Here is an 18,034-nt window from a genome sequence, read left to right on the forward strand (position 1 = left end):
TGTTGCAAATACTTTTTCAAAGAAATTACAATAGTCCAGAGTATTACAACTAAATTTTCTGAAGAATTCCAATTGCTATGTTAATGATAGTTTTATTGTACATAGGCTTTCAGAATGAATCTATTAGGAATCTTATTTAAGTGCCCCTCATTTAAATCATTACAGTACTCATTAAAATTATTATCCGTGAGTTATTCATCGGTTATCAATGTTTCACATTGTAAAATGTTTCAGCCAATATAATTTTGTTCTTTGTTCCAGGATGATTATTTGGATTGAGGCAATGTAGATTAGTTTTCTCTCCCTAGACGGATCTTTGTTGAAACATGAGGATCCTACCAGCATGGAAGGAAAAGCAAAAGCAATATTATCAATGAATGCACAATATCTTCATGATTTTGCATAAAAGTTGACTTTTATGCTCCAAGACAAGCTTTCATACATTTTTACATAGTTAAAAACTAACAAGAAAGCAAGTAACCCATTTATAGCAAAAACTAAGCTTCTTGTTAATGATTCAACAGTCCCAGAGACAAATTTTATTATTTTGTAAAACTAGGATTCTTGTCAGAAAAAGAAAAATGGCAACTTTCAAATCATCCGAAAATGTATGGCAGCAGTATAAAAAGTTATCCAAGGATTTCAACTACTTCTGATGCATAGAGACATTTATGGCGCAGTATATGACTATATTGTCTAATAGTATAACAGACAAGCAATAGCTCATTAAAAGAACTCTCCTATTAGAACTCTCTAATATTGGACAGAGCCAGTTTAAAATAACAGATTACCTATTACATTGGCTGTTCAGCATTTGATAGTTTGAGGAAACCAGCCGTTTTTGAGTTGTGGAATCAAGATGCCTTGTAGACAGAGTTCTGAAGCCTTCACATGACACATGGATAAGACAAACTCCAATGAAAGACCATGTGACAGGGTCTTTATATGAATTATTTTTTGCAGGCTGGCTGGAAATCAGCAATTGTAGAAGAAGCTAGACATATAAATCTAAATCTGCTAAATGCAGTGTATTTAAATAAAACATATGCTATGTTGTTATTTTGGACTTGATGCAATTATGGATTTTTGAGTATACCTGATAAAATTAGAGGTTCCTATTTTAATGTCAATATTCATAAACCTAAAATATGAGAAATATGTCATGATCACAAGAATAATTTTCAAAAAGGGATATATTGATTCATTCACTATCAGTTCTTCAACATAAGGTAGTGTAACAGATTTAAAACTACTTTAACATATAATTTGTTCATTTGTCATGGGTCTACCCTGTTTAAGCATTTTTAGTGTGATAGACCAGGTTTTTGTAAGGGAACTAGGATTTCAAGATGTTAATATGCTGTTAAATTATGGTATATTCCAAAACTTTGAAACTTATATGTGAAGAATTCTGAATTTCTTTTGCTAGCATTATTACTTAAAAGACTGCTTGGTGTACCTTAAAAGGCTCTAGTGTATTTGACATCAAAGGTTGGTTTGATGAAATGTATATATTCTCACATTTTGAATTGGGTCTTCATCAAAACAATAGATTAGACTATATAATTTCATGTGTTTAAAGTTTCATCGAACCATTTAATTTCAAAAAAAGGTGCTGGCAGGGAGGAAAAAATATGAAAAAATAAAATAATATTTTAAAAAAAAGATATAAAGAAAAGAATAAGATATTTCCTCATATTATTTTTAATTTAAATTGTTTTTGCATGATAGACAAACAGACAAACAGAGATATAAAGAATAAGCCTGTTGGATACAGTTTTATTTTTAATTATCATTTCATGATAGAAAGTCACCTCTTAACTCTTAGTAGACCTGTTTATAGCAGAGCTTTAATGAGGCAGAGTTGGACATCATATCTAGGATAAATCAATCTTCATAAAGAATTTAGGCCAACATTTTGGCACCAATAGCTTAAGGGTCACTGTAATAATATTGCTTTCTTTTGTACATTAGCTTCCTCAGATTGCTGTCCTGGTCAATTAAGGTTGCCTGGTTAACCAGTGGATTGGTTTTGTTTTTGGCCTGTGATGTGAAAGAAATGTCTAAATAATTAAAAATCAATAAATGACCAATTGCTTGTTTGTGTACCCTTGGCCTTTCGACCTTAGATATATAATTGCTGTTTCTGTGATCACTTCAACCATTCAAACATATACAAAATGACAGAGACATCAAATATCTTTTCACTGAATGCAACACTGTGATTCACATGAACATAATTAACCCCTCCCTCTCTCTCTCTCTCTCTCTCTCTCTGTGTGTGTGTGTGTGTGTGTGAAAATTATGGGATAGAATTATTTGAATATCATAATTATGGGTAATTTCTCTCCATGCTACTACAGTGTTTTAACAATGCTGAAATTTTTTGTAATAATCTGGAAACCAAATTTGTTGCATTTACCCTGCAGTACCCTAGCCAAAATCTTTCTAGAATACTTATTCAGAATTAATTCCCATTAGGCAAAAATATTCTCTGTGTTAATTAAAAACTTCCTATTTGCCACGTGGTCCTTTGTGGTGCTTTCTGTTCAACACAGCACTAATCAGTTCTTGTTTTTGAAGATGGAGATAATTAATACTTGTCATTGCATTTTTATAAAGGGAAAGGCTCCCTTGAGTCAGTCTTGACTCCTTAAGACTACATTCATGTAATTTCTTGCAACCAAAATTGGCTTCCCATAGCCTTCTATTGTGTAATAACTGTTTAAAATGACAAGACAACATTGAAAAAGCAGCCAGTTGGGTCTTGCGGTTAAGGCACATGGCTACAAATCGGGAGACTGGGAGTTCTAGTTACAGCTTAGGCCTGAAAGACTTTGGGCAGACTTTGAGCCAATCACTCTCTCTGTCAGCCGAGCACTTTTCATAGGGTTGTTCTTGTGGAGAAAATAGACAGAGGAAGGAGTATTAGGCATGTTCACTGTCTGCAGTTCATGTTTCATAAGGCAAGAGCTGTGAAAGACACATATCTTGGGTCCCTCTAGATATCTTTGTTTAAGTTCTGATGCCTAGAACAGTCCCCCACCCTCCAAGTCAGATCTGAATATTTTGAGGTTGCAATACTTTGTACATCTCAACTACTTCTAGAATTCCTGTGAGATTTTTTTAATGAGAAAGGTGAATGACAATTGGCTTTGCTTCAAATCAGCATTCATTCTTCTATTGACATTGGGTGCAGAAAGAAAACAAATTTATTTCCATCAGACTTTGCTATTCTTCCCTTAAGTATTTATTTTATTCAGACAAAGAATTCCTGAGTAAGCTACTCCATTTAAATTCTACAGATATGCAAAATGCATCATTTTGAGTGTTCTTAAATAGAGCATTTATGTCTTTCAAAGGGCATTTTGTTCCAAATTAGCTTGTTATTTTAATTTCTTCACATTTTGGAGATTTGGAAAGTAGATTTGCCAATAAAGCAGCAGGGACAAATTCCGTGCCAGCTGACATTGGCTGTAGCCAAATAGCAGGAGGAGGTGAGTTGTAAGTGAGAGAGCCTTTAAAGCATGTATTCAGTGAGATTCATTTGAGATTCACTTGTACATAAATAAATATTGTTTGCCTGGAAGATAAGTTTCCTTTGCTGTTTTCAATGAAGTTTTAGAATTTTTGAGTTCTAATTTAATTCTGCCACTCCTGTGTGTGTTATTGTCTATGCCTAGGTGTGTGCTACCCTTTCTTTATTAGGCACTTTGCAAAATGCAAAAATATATACCGCATGTGCATTCCAGATAACATTGTTAAGCTTTTGAGCTTTGCAAAACATGTTGTTTTGTTTATAACTTGAGCTTGAGGCCAACTGTAAATGCAGAAAGTCAGTGATTTGTATAGGAACTAGTTATAAAAACTGTGTTTCACTTTTCCTTCCATTGTTATGTATTTCTCTAAATTAAACTTTTAAAAACCATTTTCTCGGCTATGTTTATTTTAAGGAAGAGAAAGGGAGAAACAAAGTGCTTGCTACAACTTACTATTCTTCATTATGGCAGAAAACTTAGAAACCTAAAATGGGAAGAGACCATTGAGAATAACTTCTTGCTCAGTACAGGAATCCAAATTAAATAACTCCCAACAGATGGCTGTCTAGCCTCCATTAAGTGTATCCAGCAGAGAAGAGCCTATCACTTCTCTGTGTAATTGATTCCATTGTCAAAGTACTCTTATTATTCGGAAGTTTTCCCGACTTTCAATCACAATCTGCCTTCTTGTATCTTGCATCCATTATTTTGTTTCCGGCATCTACAATGATGTATTCCAGATCTTGAAGTTATATTTTTCAACCACAGTACACCTCTGGCATTGTCAGTGGCAATCAAGATCTTCCTTTTTCATAAGAAGTATAAGTAAGTTAGTCATCTCCCTTTGCATTTTATTATTTTTTCCCTAAGTGGAAAAGTTTGCTTTTTATCTCTTTAATTTGATTTCATTATTTTCAGTTCACTTCTCTTGTTTATCAACATCATTTCAAATTTTATTTCTGACTTTTAAGATATCATCTGTTTTATTCAGTTTTGGATCAGCTGCAGATTTGATGATCATTCTCACTACCTCTTCATCCAAGTAATTAATAAAAATATTGAAGAGGACAGGGCCTTAGGGCACCTCACTTGAGACCTCACTGTTCATCAGGGTTTTTTACAGTACAATTTGTGAATCCACTTCATTCATACCCCAGTACATACTTACTGAAATTATAATAGGCTTACATAATTTTTTACAATTTCCTCAGAGGTACACAAACAAGAATGAGACAATTAGTCTGACAAGATTTATTCCTGACTAAACGATGCTGATTTCTGGCAATTGCATTTTTAAAAAAAAGATATTTACAAATTAATTGTTTTAGAACTATTGTAGAATCTTTTAATATGTTGATATCTGTAACACAGTTAGTCATCAACTTATGACCACAATTGAGCCCAAAATTTCTGTTATTAAGTGATACATTCGTTAACTGAGTTTTGATCCATTTTACAAACTTTCTTACCTCAGTTGTTAAGTGAATCTCTTGTAATTGATAAGTTAGCAACCCTGTTGTTAAGCGAACCTGTCCTGCCCATTGAATTTGCTTGTCAGAAGGTCACAAAAGGAGGTCGACACAGCAACGGTCATAAATATGAACCAGTTGCAAAGCCTCTGAATTTTGATCACATGATCATGGGGATGCTGCAAAGGTCATAACTATGAAAAATGGTCATAAGTCATTTTTACAGTGTCCTTGTAACTTTGAACAGTCACTAAATGAACTGCTGTAAGTCAACTACCTACTCTCCTTCTAATTTCTTATTAGAATTGTTTTACTTCTGCTTGTAGCATATTATTTTAGCATACTAGCTTCTCCAAAAGAAAGTTAAGAAACTTAACTTTTTCCAATTTGATTTGATCAAAATACTGCTCCTGAAATATTTTTGGTTTTGTTTTTTGTTTTGATTAAAGCAACTATGTGTGCATATCTGTAGATATGTAGTTAATAATTCATTTTCCCTTTCATACACTTTAAGCTGGCATTTTATTTTACATGATAAAAATTAATAAGATTCTGTTATATAATATGTACTAATTGAAATCACTGTCGCATGTTGTGGACAGATGAAACCATTTAAAAATTAGATGTCATGCTGATCTACAGCATGAGTTATCACTTTGTTGTTTGTATGTACGCTGACAGCTTATGCACCAGACACAATTTTTGTGTGTGTCCATTCACACAATATTTGGGCAATAAAGAATATTCTGTATTCTTAAAAAAACTAGAAAGAAGCAGAAACTAGAAAGATAGCAGAAGTCATAGTGCTATTATTTTTCATCCTTAAAGTTAAATCAAGTTTAAGTAAATACTTGATTCTATTATTATGAGGTACATCTAGTTGTAACTAAGCTTTAGAATGCTAATGCAATGTGTTTTGTAAGTCATTAGTTCTATATTGTTGTATGCTTTTGGATTTTTCTTAGCTCCTATAAAACTTATTATTTATGTTCCCTGAAGAGCTTTAAATAATATAAATGGAAACATACATCAATATTAAGATTTCTGTCAAAGATACTGTATGAATATATTTTATTGAAATTAGGAAAATGCTGGATTTTAGCCTTAATCAGTGATATAATGCTATTAGATTTTAAATGCAGTTTTTCTCCATTATAGTAGGGATGCAAATTCATTATAAGACTAAAGGCAAAGAAAAAGTTTATAACAGATCTCAGACTAGAAAAGTTGCTTTTTATTTACAATAACTGTGTTAGTCAAAATGAGAGAGAGTTGGATGAAAGGCCAGGCCAAGAAAATGGGCTTCAGTATTCTCCAATGTCAACATTAAAACATTTTGTTATATAGGAAAAATAAGTTTTTATTGTTAGGTAGTAAAATTTAAGAGAATAGGAAGTACAAGTATTTTAGCTCTTTCTTATCTCTAAATTAAAACAGTAATAATTTAAGACATTTGTTTGTAATACTGGTCCCATGTATGTGGTCATGTTAAGAACATGTCCATAGCACTAATTTAGTCTGTACTGCAATTCTTCTGTTATTGTCTGTACCAATCCCTCAGATATCGTCATGTAATAACAGATTTTTCCTGGGCATGGAAAGGATTAATTATGAAGCCTATATAAACACTTGTGTTCCTTAGAAGGCATATTTTTGTACGTGTGTTCACAAAAATGATTGTTGTCTGAATATATTGATGTAATCTAATCAAAGATAATCAGCAACTTACTGTTTTAGCTTTTATTGTCTATAATAAGCAAATATCTTTGATTTTCCTTTTGGATGATTAACATTGTAATTCTTGTTTACTTGAATTAATTGACAATTATCTTCCAGTAAGTGTATTTAGGATTTTCATAAATATTCTCTGTTTACTAAAAACAGCATGCAAATTACTATTACCTCTTTTGTTCCATTAGATTGAAAATCTATTAAGTGGGAAGAGTAAAGATAAATCACTGAAACCCTTTCCCCAAAATAGTAGTTTTTCTATTTTGAATGGGCATTTTTTTTACAGGGAAGGGAAGAGAGATGAGAACCACTCTTCATTAAGATGAAGTTCTTGCACTGTGATAGAATGTTCCCAAGCATTAAAATAAAGAACAAATGGAATGTTATGAATTTTATTGTACTCAGAGATAATTATACTATGCAGAAGTCCCCATAACTGGGCCATGGACTGGCATCGGTCCATGAACTGCCAGGAAATGGGCTTCACAAGTAAGTGAAACCCCATCTGTGCATGCATGAGATCCAGGACCTGGAAACCATTACCACTACCACCACCCGGAACCAGTCCCTGGTACCCAAAAGGTGGGGGAGGGGTGCTGGAGTATATATTAAGTGGAGAAAAACTGAACCAATGCAGCAGTATGTTGGGTTGGGTTGGGTTGGATTAGATTAGATTAGATTACATTAGCACAGTGCATTTTTCTTTACATATCAAGGTTCTTTTTAATGTTCATATATTAACCCAGTGGAAAACTAGCATCCAGATTTACTTGCCTGAGCAAATGTATTCTAGAGATTTCTTATGCTAGCTGTCTAAGCATTACTTTTCTTAAACTGGAATCTACTATTTTGAATGGCATTATTACAGCATTGACAAAACCTTCCAAAACAGCATCTCTTCTATATCAGCATTTCTGGTGGTCTAAACATTTATTCTCTGCATATCTTATTTTTCTCACTTCTCTTTTACACCTCCAAATTTTTAAAATAAATCAAGCATCTCTTATGCTGTTTGTCTTGTTTCTTCTGAAATAAGTCAAAAATCTGTGCAAGACTAGTGACCAAATGTGAATGTCAGTAAGTATCAGTATGACAAATTATTATGGAATTAGATTCATATGTTGTTTTAAATCTGTTATAAAACAGTATTTAAAAAATATGTTAACATTTCCTTTTTCCCCATTCTTTGTTTCCAGTCAATCGACCCAGGTCAGCAATTTACATGGGAACACTCTAATCTGGAAGTGAATAAACCAAAGAACAGATATGCAAATGTAATTGCTTATGATCATTCTCGAGTTCTTCTATCAGCAATAGAAGGTAAGACGGTTTTTTTAGAAAATTACAATAGAAACAAAAATAAGTGATAAAATAATGTACAAAAACCCCAGTCATAGAATAAAAAGGGAAACTGAAATCTGGGATATAAATTAGGGCAACACAAAGCTGTACTGTTCTATCTCACATGTCATTTCAGTTTGAACCATCACAGTAATCCAAATTTGAGACAGCACTTCAACTCCTATCAAGGCAATATGCATTGAAGGGATCTGTTTGGATTCAGCCAGCTGCTGTTATGAAACAGAATTTGTTCTATGCATGAACAGTACTTGTCCAGAAACCTGGGATCACAATTCCTACTGGGATCAGGGGATTTGTGTAATCATCTTTACAGCTGGTGGAGGAATTTGTTGCTTGGATTCATTCTCAGTTTGAACCTATACATGAGGCAGGTCTTTGTGAGATACCTGGGAGGGCTCTTGCCCAATGATCTGAGAACAGTTTGATCTCAGATTCTTATCCTGATAATAAGAAGAGGGTCCTTGATGCTATCTGTACTATCTCCTGCCAGTTAGATCCTTGTCGTTCCTGGGAGGTAAAAGCCTCCATGATGGTGACCAGCTGGTGGATTCAAGTAGTATTGAATATATCATTTTAGGTGAAGACATTTTTGGAACCTTTTAAGGAGACCCTGGTTTGCCTCCTGCTTAACATACCATTGCTTCATTGCTTGGACAACTTCCATCCAGTTTCCAGTCTTCTATTTTTAGGGAAGGTTGTGGAAAAGGTGGTGATATGGCAGCTTCAGAAGGTCTTGGATGAAACACCTGGACTCTTCAGTCAAGATTCAGGCATAGTTATGGGACAGAAATAGCATTGATTGCACTTGTTAATGATCTCTGGTGAGTGTGGGATAGGAATAGTACAACCATTCTTGTTCTCCTTGATCTCTCAGCAGCCTTCGATACCATCGGCCATTTTTTGGCAAGGTATGGGGGCTGGAGATGGGTGGAACAGTTCTGCACTGATTCAGCTCCTTTATCCAAAACTGGTCCCAATCAATGTTAATAGAGAATGAGAAGTCCTGCCCTCAACCTCTATCTTGTGGTGTGTCACAGGACTCAATACTAACTCCAGTTGATTAGTGGCTTTTTACTGCAAAATAAGATTTCTTTATAATCAAAGCACTTTTTTTAAAGAGAAATGCAAGCACTTTAAATTGAAAATTTCTGTCCAAAATAAATCTTTTTGGGAGGATGTCAATCTATTGAGGAAATGTACCTAATAACAATCATCTTAGTTAATAATCCTTGTTATTATAATGTATTTTAATCCTTTTTGTATAACACTTTTGAGACACTTCAATAGATTTAGAAAAGACATAAATAAATAGATAAATAAATGATTAATTATGATTATATTTATCCTTTATTGTAGCATTCCTCAAAAATGATGTTTTCAATGAGAGCCATACTTTTAAAGAGAAGTGGTATAGAGAAAAGTGTTGTGGATGGATGGATAGATGATAGATAGGTAAGTAGGTAGGTAGGTAGGTAGGCAGGCAGGCAGGCAGACAGACAGACAGACAGACAGACAGACAGACAGATATAGTTTACACTGTACTGTATGACACTGTATATATAGTATACGAGAGAGGTAACAAGCGAGCTGCGGATGAAGAACTGGGGAATACACTTGTACACAATGTGCTTAGCATAGGACTAATATTTTTCCAGCATTTTTACCCAAAACATAGACTGCCCCCCCCCCCAAATCATTAATATGTACAAATATGGTTACACCTACACCGATATAATCCAGAAAGATTACAAGTTAACCAGTTTAATTTAGCAAAATGTAGTGGTCTGTTTAAAATAGGTCTGTCCTCGTTTGTTTATGAGCATTTGCTGCAGTAACAGAAATTCAGTGCCATAAAAAGAGAGTGAGGGTCACTGACCTCAAATTCAAATTCATTCACCCAGACTTTTTAAAGGCTTCTAAGGAAACTGGTGAAGTTTAATATTAGATTTTTATATATAACATTACCAGAATTTTCTTGCTATTGAATGAAATAGGTATACTTTTTTTCCAAATGCTGTTAGTGGTTTTAATAAATGAGATTTTTAAAAAGCTGTGAAAAGACTAAATACAACTCATTTGCACAGTTGCATCTTGTTGGATCCTTTAACAAAGTATAGTTAGTAGTATCAAGTTCTTAAGTAGAAATTAAGTTTGATGTTTTTTTTAAGTTCATTGTAAAAAGAATTGTAAAAAGAATAGAAAGAGTAAAAACTAGAAATGTAAAAATACTTTAGGGTAAATTTAGAAATAGTAGCTATCCAGGTACCCTGTTTTCCCCCAAATAAGACCTATCTGCATAATAAGCCCAATCGGGCTTTTGAGCACATGTGCTAAAATAAGTCCTCCCCTCCCCAAAATAAACCCTCCTGGAAATATTTCAACACAACAATAGGCATGAGGTGACTACACTCGCCGTCTCCTGCACCTCAAAAATATTAAGACCTCCCCGAAAATGAGGCTAAGCGCTTATTTTGGCGTCAAAACAAAATAAGACCCTGTCTTATTTTTGGGCAAACACAGTAGGAATGCTATTACTATAAGTGGGAATTCAATACTATTCTAATGTTTACTCATTATACATACAGTATATCTATATCTGAATTCCACATGAAATTATTTACATACCTAATGTTAGTTTTTCCATTATTATATGATTCATTATTCATCATTATATTATTCATTACTATAGGTTTTTCAGTTACTAGTAAATGAAGAAAAAATATGCCAAACTATTTAATAGACATTGAAATTGGATATTTTTTAAACAAAAATTGGACGCTTTTTTTAGCAGTTGTTTATTTCCCAGTAAATCTCCTGAAAGATGAATTAAGTTTGATTGTAAGCATTTTTTAAAAATCAAATAAGCAAACTTTAAGGTAGTATTTAGTTTCTGTTTCTGATTATGGTGATGAATGGTAACTATAAAAATGTGGGATATCAACACTACATTCTTATACAGGAAATGTTTCTTCAAACACCAGTGCATGTTAAACTCTTGTCCCAGATAAAGAATGATGGTTTGGCCATAAGAACAGATTTCACTCAAATCAACTGAATAGCACTTCCTGATAAAGGTTCATGTTAAATCATACTGTAATAAAACGAGCATTTTATCATGTTAGATAAAACAACCAGACATAGGACAGAACAGTAATTGCATTTTTTGGTGTAAGCAATTTTCAAGAATGCTATACAGAGCCAAGCAAATGGTTTTCTTGAATGAAAATGTTTGATCACATCATGTGATTCACATGATCCCAGAATACTGCACCTATCATCAATAGGTGCAGGTCACTAAGCACCCAAATCACAATCACATGACTGCAGGGACACTGAACTATAAGTATAGTTCAGTGTCCCTGCAGACACTGTTATAAGTATGAGGACTGGTAATTAATCACTTTTTTCAGCACCGTCCTAACTTCGAACTTCAAAGTTTCTAAGCAGACAATTATAAATGAAGGGTTATCTGTAATTATAGTTTTTTCAGCTATAAGGCTTATTTAACTTTCAGCTATAAGGCTTATTTATCAGTGTCAGTTTTATTCCATATTGAACTCTCAAGTCCAAATATCATTTGGATAAACTGGTGTTTTCCCTTATCAACTTTTGAATGTCCTACCCTTGATAAGATACCTGCAGTAGCTGTAAAAATATTGCAATAGAAGATTGTATCCTGGTTTAGGATGTTCAGGAACATAACTCAGTTTATTATTCTTTCTAAACTGCTTTTCATTTTTGTGGTTTAATAATATCAGTCTTTGGTTTATCCAGTTTCCCCTCTATTCGCATCATACAAATTTACATATAATCCCTTCAATCTGAAAACATGCCCTGTCACATCATTGATTTTCCAAACTCATCCATAATCCTTCTGTTTATATAAGCCTTTCTTCATTAAATCCACCTACTTGGAGGATGCCAGGCTAGAAAATTTGATTTATATTTGAATATATACAGTATATATGCATGAATCCCAAAATAATTTATCATCTTCTCATTTTGTTACTAAGTATTGGTCATTACAATTATGGTCCACTTTGAGGGTTAAAAAAGCACTAATCTTAAATTCCTTCATACTTCAGTTATTTTCAAAATATGCAGGGTTCTAATTAACTAAGTATTGGTTAGCTAGTTTTTCATTTCATTTTTTAAAATTGCTACACTTGACTTCCTTTTTGCATGGACCTTATCCTGGAAATCTATGTGGTTTGACAATAATTGGTGACTCTTAATCAGTTAATCCCACTATCAGTTGTATTAAATTGGAAACCAGATTTCATTTATTATTATGCCTAACCTAATCATATTGACAGGCGATGTGGTGGCTCAGTGGCTAAGACGCTAAGCTTGTCAATCAGAAAGTTTGGCAGTTCGGTGGTTCAAATCCATAGCGCCGTGTAATGGAGTGATTTCACGTTACTTGTCCCAGCTTCTCCAACCTAGCAGTTTGAAAGCATGTAAAAATGCAAGTAGAAAAACACACCTTCGGCATTTAGTCATGCTGGGCACATGACCACAGAGACATCTTCGGACAGCGCTGGCTCTTTGGCTTTGAAACAGAGATGAGCACTGCCTAATAATAATAATAATAATAATAACAACAACAACAACAACAACAACAACACATAATACACCAGACATCACACTGATTGAGAAAAATAGGGTTACAATCATAGACATCGCAATACCAGGGGATAGCAGGGTCGCCGAGAAGGAATATGAAAAAATCGCGAAATACCAGGACTTAAAAATCGAAATTCAACGATTATGGCACAAACCAGCAGTGGTAATTCCAGTGCTAATCCGCACCCTGGGTGCTATTCCAAAAGCACTGGAATTACATTTAAAACAGTTAAAAATTGACAAAATCACCATCAGTCAAATGCAAAAAGCCACACTGCTTGCATCTGCACGCATATTACGAAAATACATTACGACGTCCTAGGCTCCTGGGTGGGGCCCGACTAGTAATCAATGCCAAATCCAGCGAAACCACTGGCCGCTGTGATACAATTGTGTTGGTGCAAATAATAATAATAATAATAATAATAATAATAATAATAATAATAATAATAAAAATAAAAAAAGATAAAGTGGACAGTGAACAAACTTGGTTATGGTTAAAAACAGGTACATTAAAGAAAGAAACAGAGTCACTAATCCTGGCTGCGCAAGAACAAGCTATCCGCACAAATGCCATTAAGGCCAAAATTGAAAAATCCTCTGATGATGCCAAATGCAGACTTTGCAAAGAAGCTGATGAAACTGTTGATCACATACTCAGCTGCTGTAAAAAAATCACGCAGACTGATTATAAATTGCGGCACAATTCAGTAGCACAAATGATCCATTGGAATTTGTGCAAAAATTATAATATTAAAACAGCAACAAACTGGTGGGAACATCAGCCTGAAAAAGTCACCGAAAATCAGATGGTCAAGATCTTGTGGGATTTCCGTATACAAACCGACAAAATACTGGCGCATAATACACCAGACATCACACTGGTTGAGAAAAATAAGGTCACAATCATAGACATCGCAATACCAGGTGATAGCAGGGTCGCCGAGAAGGAACATGAAAAAATCGCAAGATACCAGGACTTAAAAATCGAAATTCAACGACTATGGCACAAACCAGCAGTGGTAATTCCAGTGGTAATTGGCACACTGGGTGCTATTCCAAAAGCACTGGAATTACATTTAAAACAGTTAAAAATTGACAAAATCACCATCAGTCAAATGCAAAAAGCCGCACTGCTTGGATCTGCACGCATATTAAGAAAATACGTTACGACGTCCTAGGCCCCTGGGTGGGGCCCGACTAGTAACCAATGCCAAATCCAGCGAAACAACTGGCCGCTGTGATACAATTGTATAATAATAATAATAATAATAATAATAATAATAATAATAATAATAATAATAATAATAATGATAATAATAATAATAATTAAGAAGCCTACAAATACTTAGGCATTCTGCAGTTGGATAACATCAAGCATGGAGAAGTAAAAACTATTGTCAGGTGAGAGTACACCAACAGAGTTAGGAAAATTTTAAAATCTAAATTGAATGGTGGAAATACAATCAAGGCCATAAATACCTGGGCAATACCAGTTATAAGATACACAGCTGGCATAGTTAACTGGACACAAGCTGATTTGGACCTTTTGGACCGAAAAACCAGGAAACTAATGACAATACACTACAGTTTACATCCACGTGGTGATACTGATAGACTATATCTGCCCCGAAAATCAGGTGGCAGTGGATTATTACAAGTGAAGCAAACAGTTGAAGAAGAAAAACATGCACTGGCTGATTATTTAAAAGACACTCAAGAACATCTATTAATCGAAGTAAAGAACAAAAATCTACTGAAGGCCCAACAGACAAAACAAGAATACAGAAAAGATGTGATAAAATCAAGAATGGAGAGTTGGCAGAACAAAGCACTGCATGGTCAATTTCTGGAAAAAATAAAAGATAAAGTGGACAGTGAACAAACTTGGTTATGGTTAAAAACAGGTACATTAAAGAAAGAAACAGAGTCACTAATCCTGGCTGCGCAAGAACAAGCTATCCGCACAAATGCCATTAAGGCCAAAATCAAAAAATCCTCTGATGATGCCAAATGCAGACTTTGCAAAGAAGCTGATGAAACTGTTGATCACATACTCAGCTGCTGTAAAAAAATCACGCAGACTGATTATAAATTGCGGCACAATTCAGTAGCACAAATGATCCATTGGAATTTGTGCAAAAATTATAATATTAAAACAGCAACAAACTGGTGGGAACATCAGCCTGAAAAAGTCACCGAAAATCAGATGGTCAAGATCTTGTGGGATTTCCGTATACAAACCGACAAAATACTGGCGCATAATACACCAGACATCACACTGGTTGAGAAAAATAAGGTCACAATCATAGACATCGCAATACCAGGTGATAGCAGGGTCGCCGAGAAGGAACATGAAAAAATCGCAAGATACCAGGACTTAAAAATCGAAATTCAACGACTATGGCACAAACCAGCAGTGGTAATTCCAGTGGTAATTGGCACACTGGGTGCTATTCCAAAAGCACTGGAATTACATTTAAAACAGTTAAAAATTGACAAAATCACCATCAGTCAAATGCAAAAAGCCGCACTGCTTGGATCTGCACGCATATTACGAAAATACGTTACGACGTCCTAGGCCCCTGGGTGGGGCCCGACTAGTAACCAATGCCAAATCCGGCGAAACAACTGGCCGCTGTGATACAATTGTACAATAATAATAATTGAAGGATAAGATCATGGAGCATTTTCTGCTTAATGAGGAAAGGCAACGTTTACCATCACTAAAAACTGTGCCTAAGAAAATTTTGGCCCCTATCATGAAAATGGTCAATGCAGTGTTTTCAACAATTGAACCGGGATCCATCTTGGAAACAAACCAGTTAATGTACAGCACAGCTGTAATAGTCACTAATGAACTAGGCATTAAAATTAAAGTACCTAGTCACACAACAGAAAAAGCATCAAAGCCAAAGTGGAAAATCCGTTTAGAACAAAAAATCAAAAAATTAAGGGCAGATGCTAGTAACTTAAAGAACATGCATGAGCAACGGCTTAAAAACAACAAAATCATAGATCGGCTAATCAGACGATATAGATTGGATACAAGAAACATCAATGAAGCTGTAGAGATTGTAAAACAGCAGATAACAGCAACAGCTAGAAAAATTGAAAGATATGAGGCACGAATCATCCAATATAAACAAAATCAGCAATTTCGATCAGACCAACGGCGTTTTTATCAAAGTCTTAATGTAAATGGTGACACCAAAAGTGAAAAACCAGAAAAACAGGCCACAGTTGAATTCTGGAAAGAATTATGGGAAAATGCAAAGGACTACAACAAGGAAGCAAAGTGGATACATGACTTTGAGAAAAGCATTGGCAACAAGCAAATGCAAGTATTAGAAATAACAACTGAGATGGTCAAAAATCGAGTTAAAAAGGTAAAGAATTGGACATCACCTGGAAAGGACCAATTACATGGTTTCTGGCTCAAATATCTGACCAGTTTACATGCAATATTGGCCAGGCAACTGAATGAAATTTTACAAAAGGGCCAAATTGATGAATGGTTGACAACTGGAAAAACATACTTGATTCAGAAAGATGCAGCTAAAGGAACAACACCTGAAAACTACAGACCAATAACATGCTTGCCAACAACCTTCAAATTACTCACAGGCATTATTGCAGATAACATGATGGATTATTTGGAAACAAACAACATCTTGCCAGTAGAGCAAAAAGGCAACAAAAGAAGGAGCAGGGGCACCAAAGATCAGCTTCTAATTGATAAAATGATATTAGAAAATTGTAAGAACAGAAAAACGAACTTGAATATGGTCTGGATTGATTACAAAAAGGCATTTGACTCACTGCCACATAGTTGGATCATAAAATGCTTAGAAACAACTGGTATTAGCAAAAATATTACATCCTTTACTGAAAAGGCGATGAAACAATGGAGAACTGAGTTGGCAGTAGGGAATGAGATCTACGGAATAGTTAATATCAAGCGAGGAATTTTCCAGGGTGATTCACTTTCACCTCTTCTCTTCATCATCGCAATGATCCCACTATCAGTAATCTTTAAAAAAATGAAATTAGGCTACCAAACAGCCAAAGAAGCTGAAAAAATTTCACATTTACTATATATGGATGATTTGAAACTCTATGGAAAGTCAGAAATAGAAATCCAATCATTGACAAACACAGTCCGAGTATTCAGCACCGATATTTCAATGCAGTTTGGCATGGAAAAATGCGCCACTGTATCCATAAAAAGGGGCAAAATCACTGCATGTGAGGGAATTGAAATGCCCAATGGCCAATTAATTAAATGCAAAGAAAATGAAGCCTACAAATACTTAGGCATTCTGCAGTTGGATAACATCAAGCATGGAGAAGTAAAAACTATTGTCAGGCGAGAGTACACCAACAGAGTTAGGAAAATTTTGAAATCTAAATTGAATGGTGGAAATACAATCAAGGCCATAAATACCTGGGCAATACCAGTTATAAGATACACAGCTGGTATAGTTAACTGGACACAAGCTGATTTGGACCTTTTGGACCGAAAAACCAGGAAACTAATGACAATGCACTACAGTTTACATCCACGTGGTGATACTGATAGACTGTACCTGCCCCGAAAATCAGGTGGCAGAGGATTATTACAAGTGAAGCAAACAGTTGAAGAAGAAAAACATGCACTGGCTGATTATTTAAAAGAAAGTCAAGAACATCTATTAATCGAAGTAAAGAACAAAAATCTACTGAAGGCCCAACAGACGAAACAAGAATACAGAAAAGATGTGATAAAATCAAGAATGGAGAGTTGGCAGAACAAAGCACTGCATGGCCAATTTCTGGAAAAAATAAAAGATAAAGTGGACAGTGAACAAACTTGGTTATGGCTAACAACAGGTACATTAAAGAAAGAAACAGAGTCACTAATCCTGGCTGCGCAAGAACAAGCTATCCGCACAAATGCCATTAAGGCCAAAATCGAAAAATCCTCTGATGATGCCAAATGCAGACTTTGCAAAGAAGCTGATGAAACTGTTGATCACATACTCAGCTGCTGTAAAAAAATCGCGCAGACTGATTATAAATTGCGGCACAATTCAGTAGCACAAATGATCCATTGGAATTTGTGCAAAAATTATAATATTAAAACAGCAACAAACTGGTGGGAACATCAGCCTGAAAAAGTCACCGAAAATCAGATGGTCAAGATCTTGTGGGATTTCCGTATACAAACCGACAAAATACTGGCGCATAATACACCAGACATCACACTGGTTGAGAAAAATAAGGTCACAATCATAGACATCGCAATACCAGGTGATAGCAGGGTCG

General features: G+C 34.8%; 1 protein-coding gene across 1 annotated transcript in view; it reads left to right on the forward strand.

The window, feature by feature from the left end:
- The window catches only part of PTPRD (protein tyrosine phosphatase receptor type D), a 270,043-nt gene that overhangs the window by 193,432 nt on the left and 58,577 nt on the right, over nt 1-18,034 (forward strand). The window contains 1 exon segment of the mRNA XM_032214325.1: nt 7,936-8,059. Within this exon segment, the coding sequence (XP_032070216.1) occupies nt 7,936-8,059 (124 nt within the window).

The sequence above is a fragment of the Thamnophis elegans genome, chromosome 3 (genome assembly GCF_009769535.1).
Source record: "Thamnophis elegans isolate rThaEle1 chromosome 3, rThaEle1.pri, whole genome shotgun sequence".
Lineage (NCBI taxonomy): Eukaryota > Metazoa > Chordata > Lepidosauria > Squamata > Colubridae > Thamnophis > Thamnophis elegans.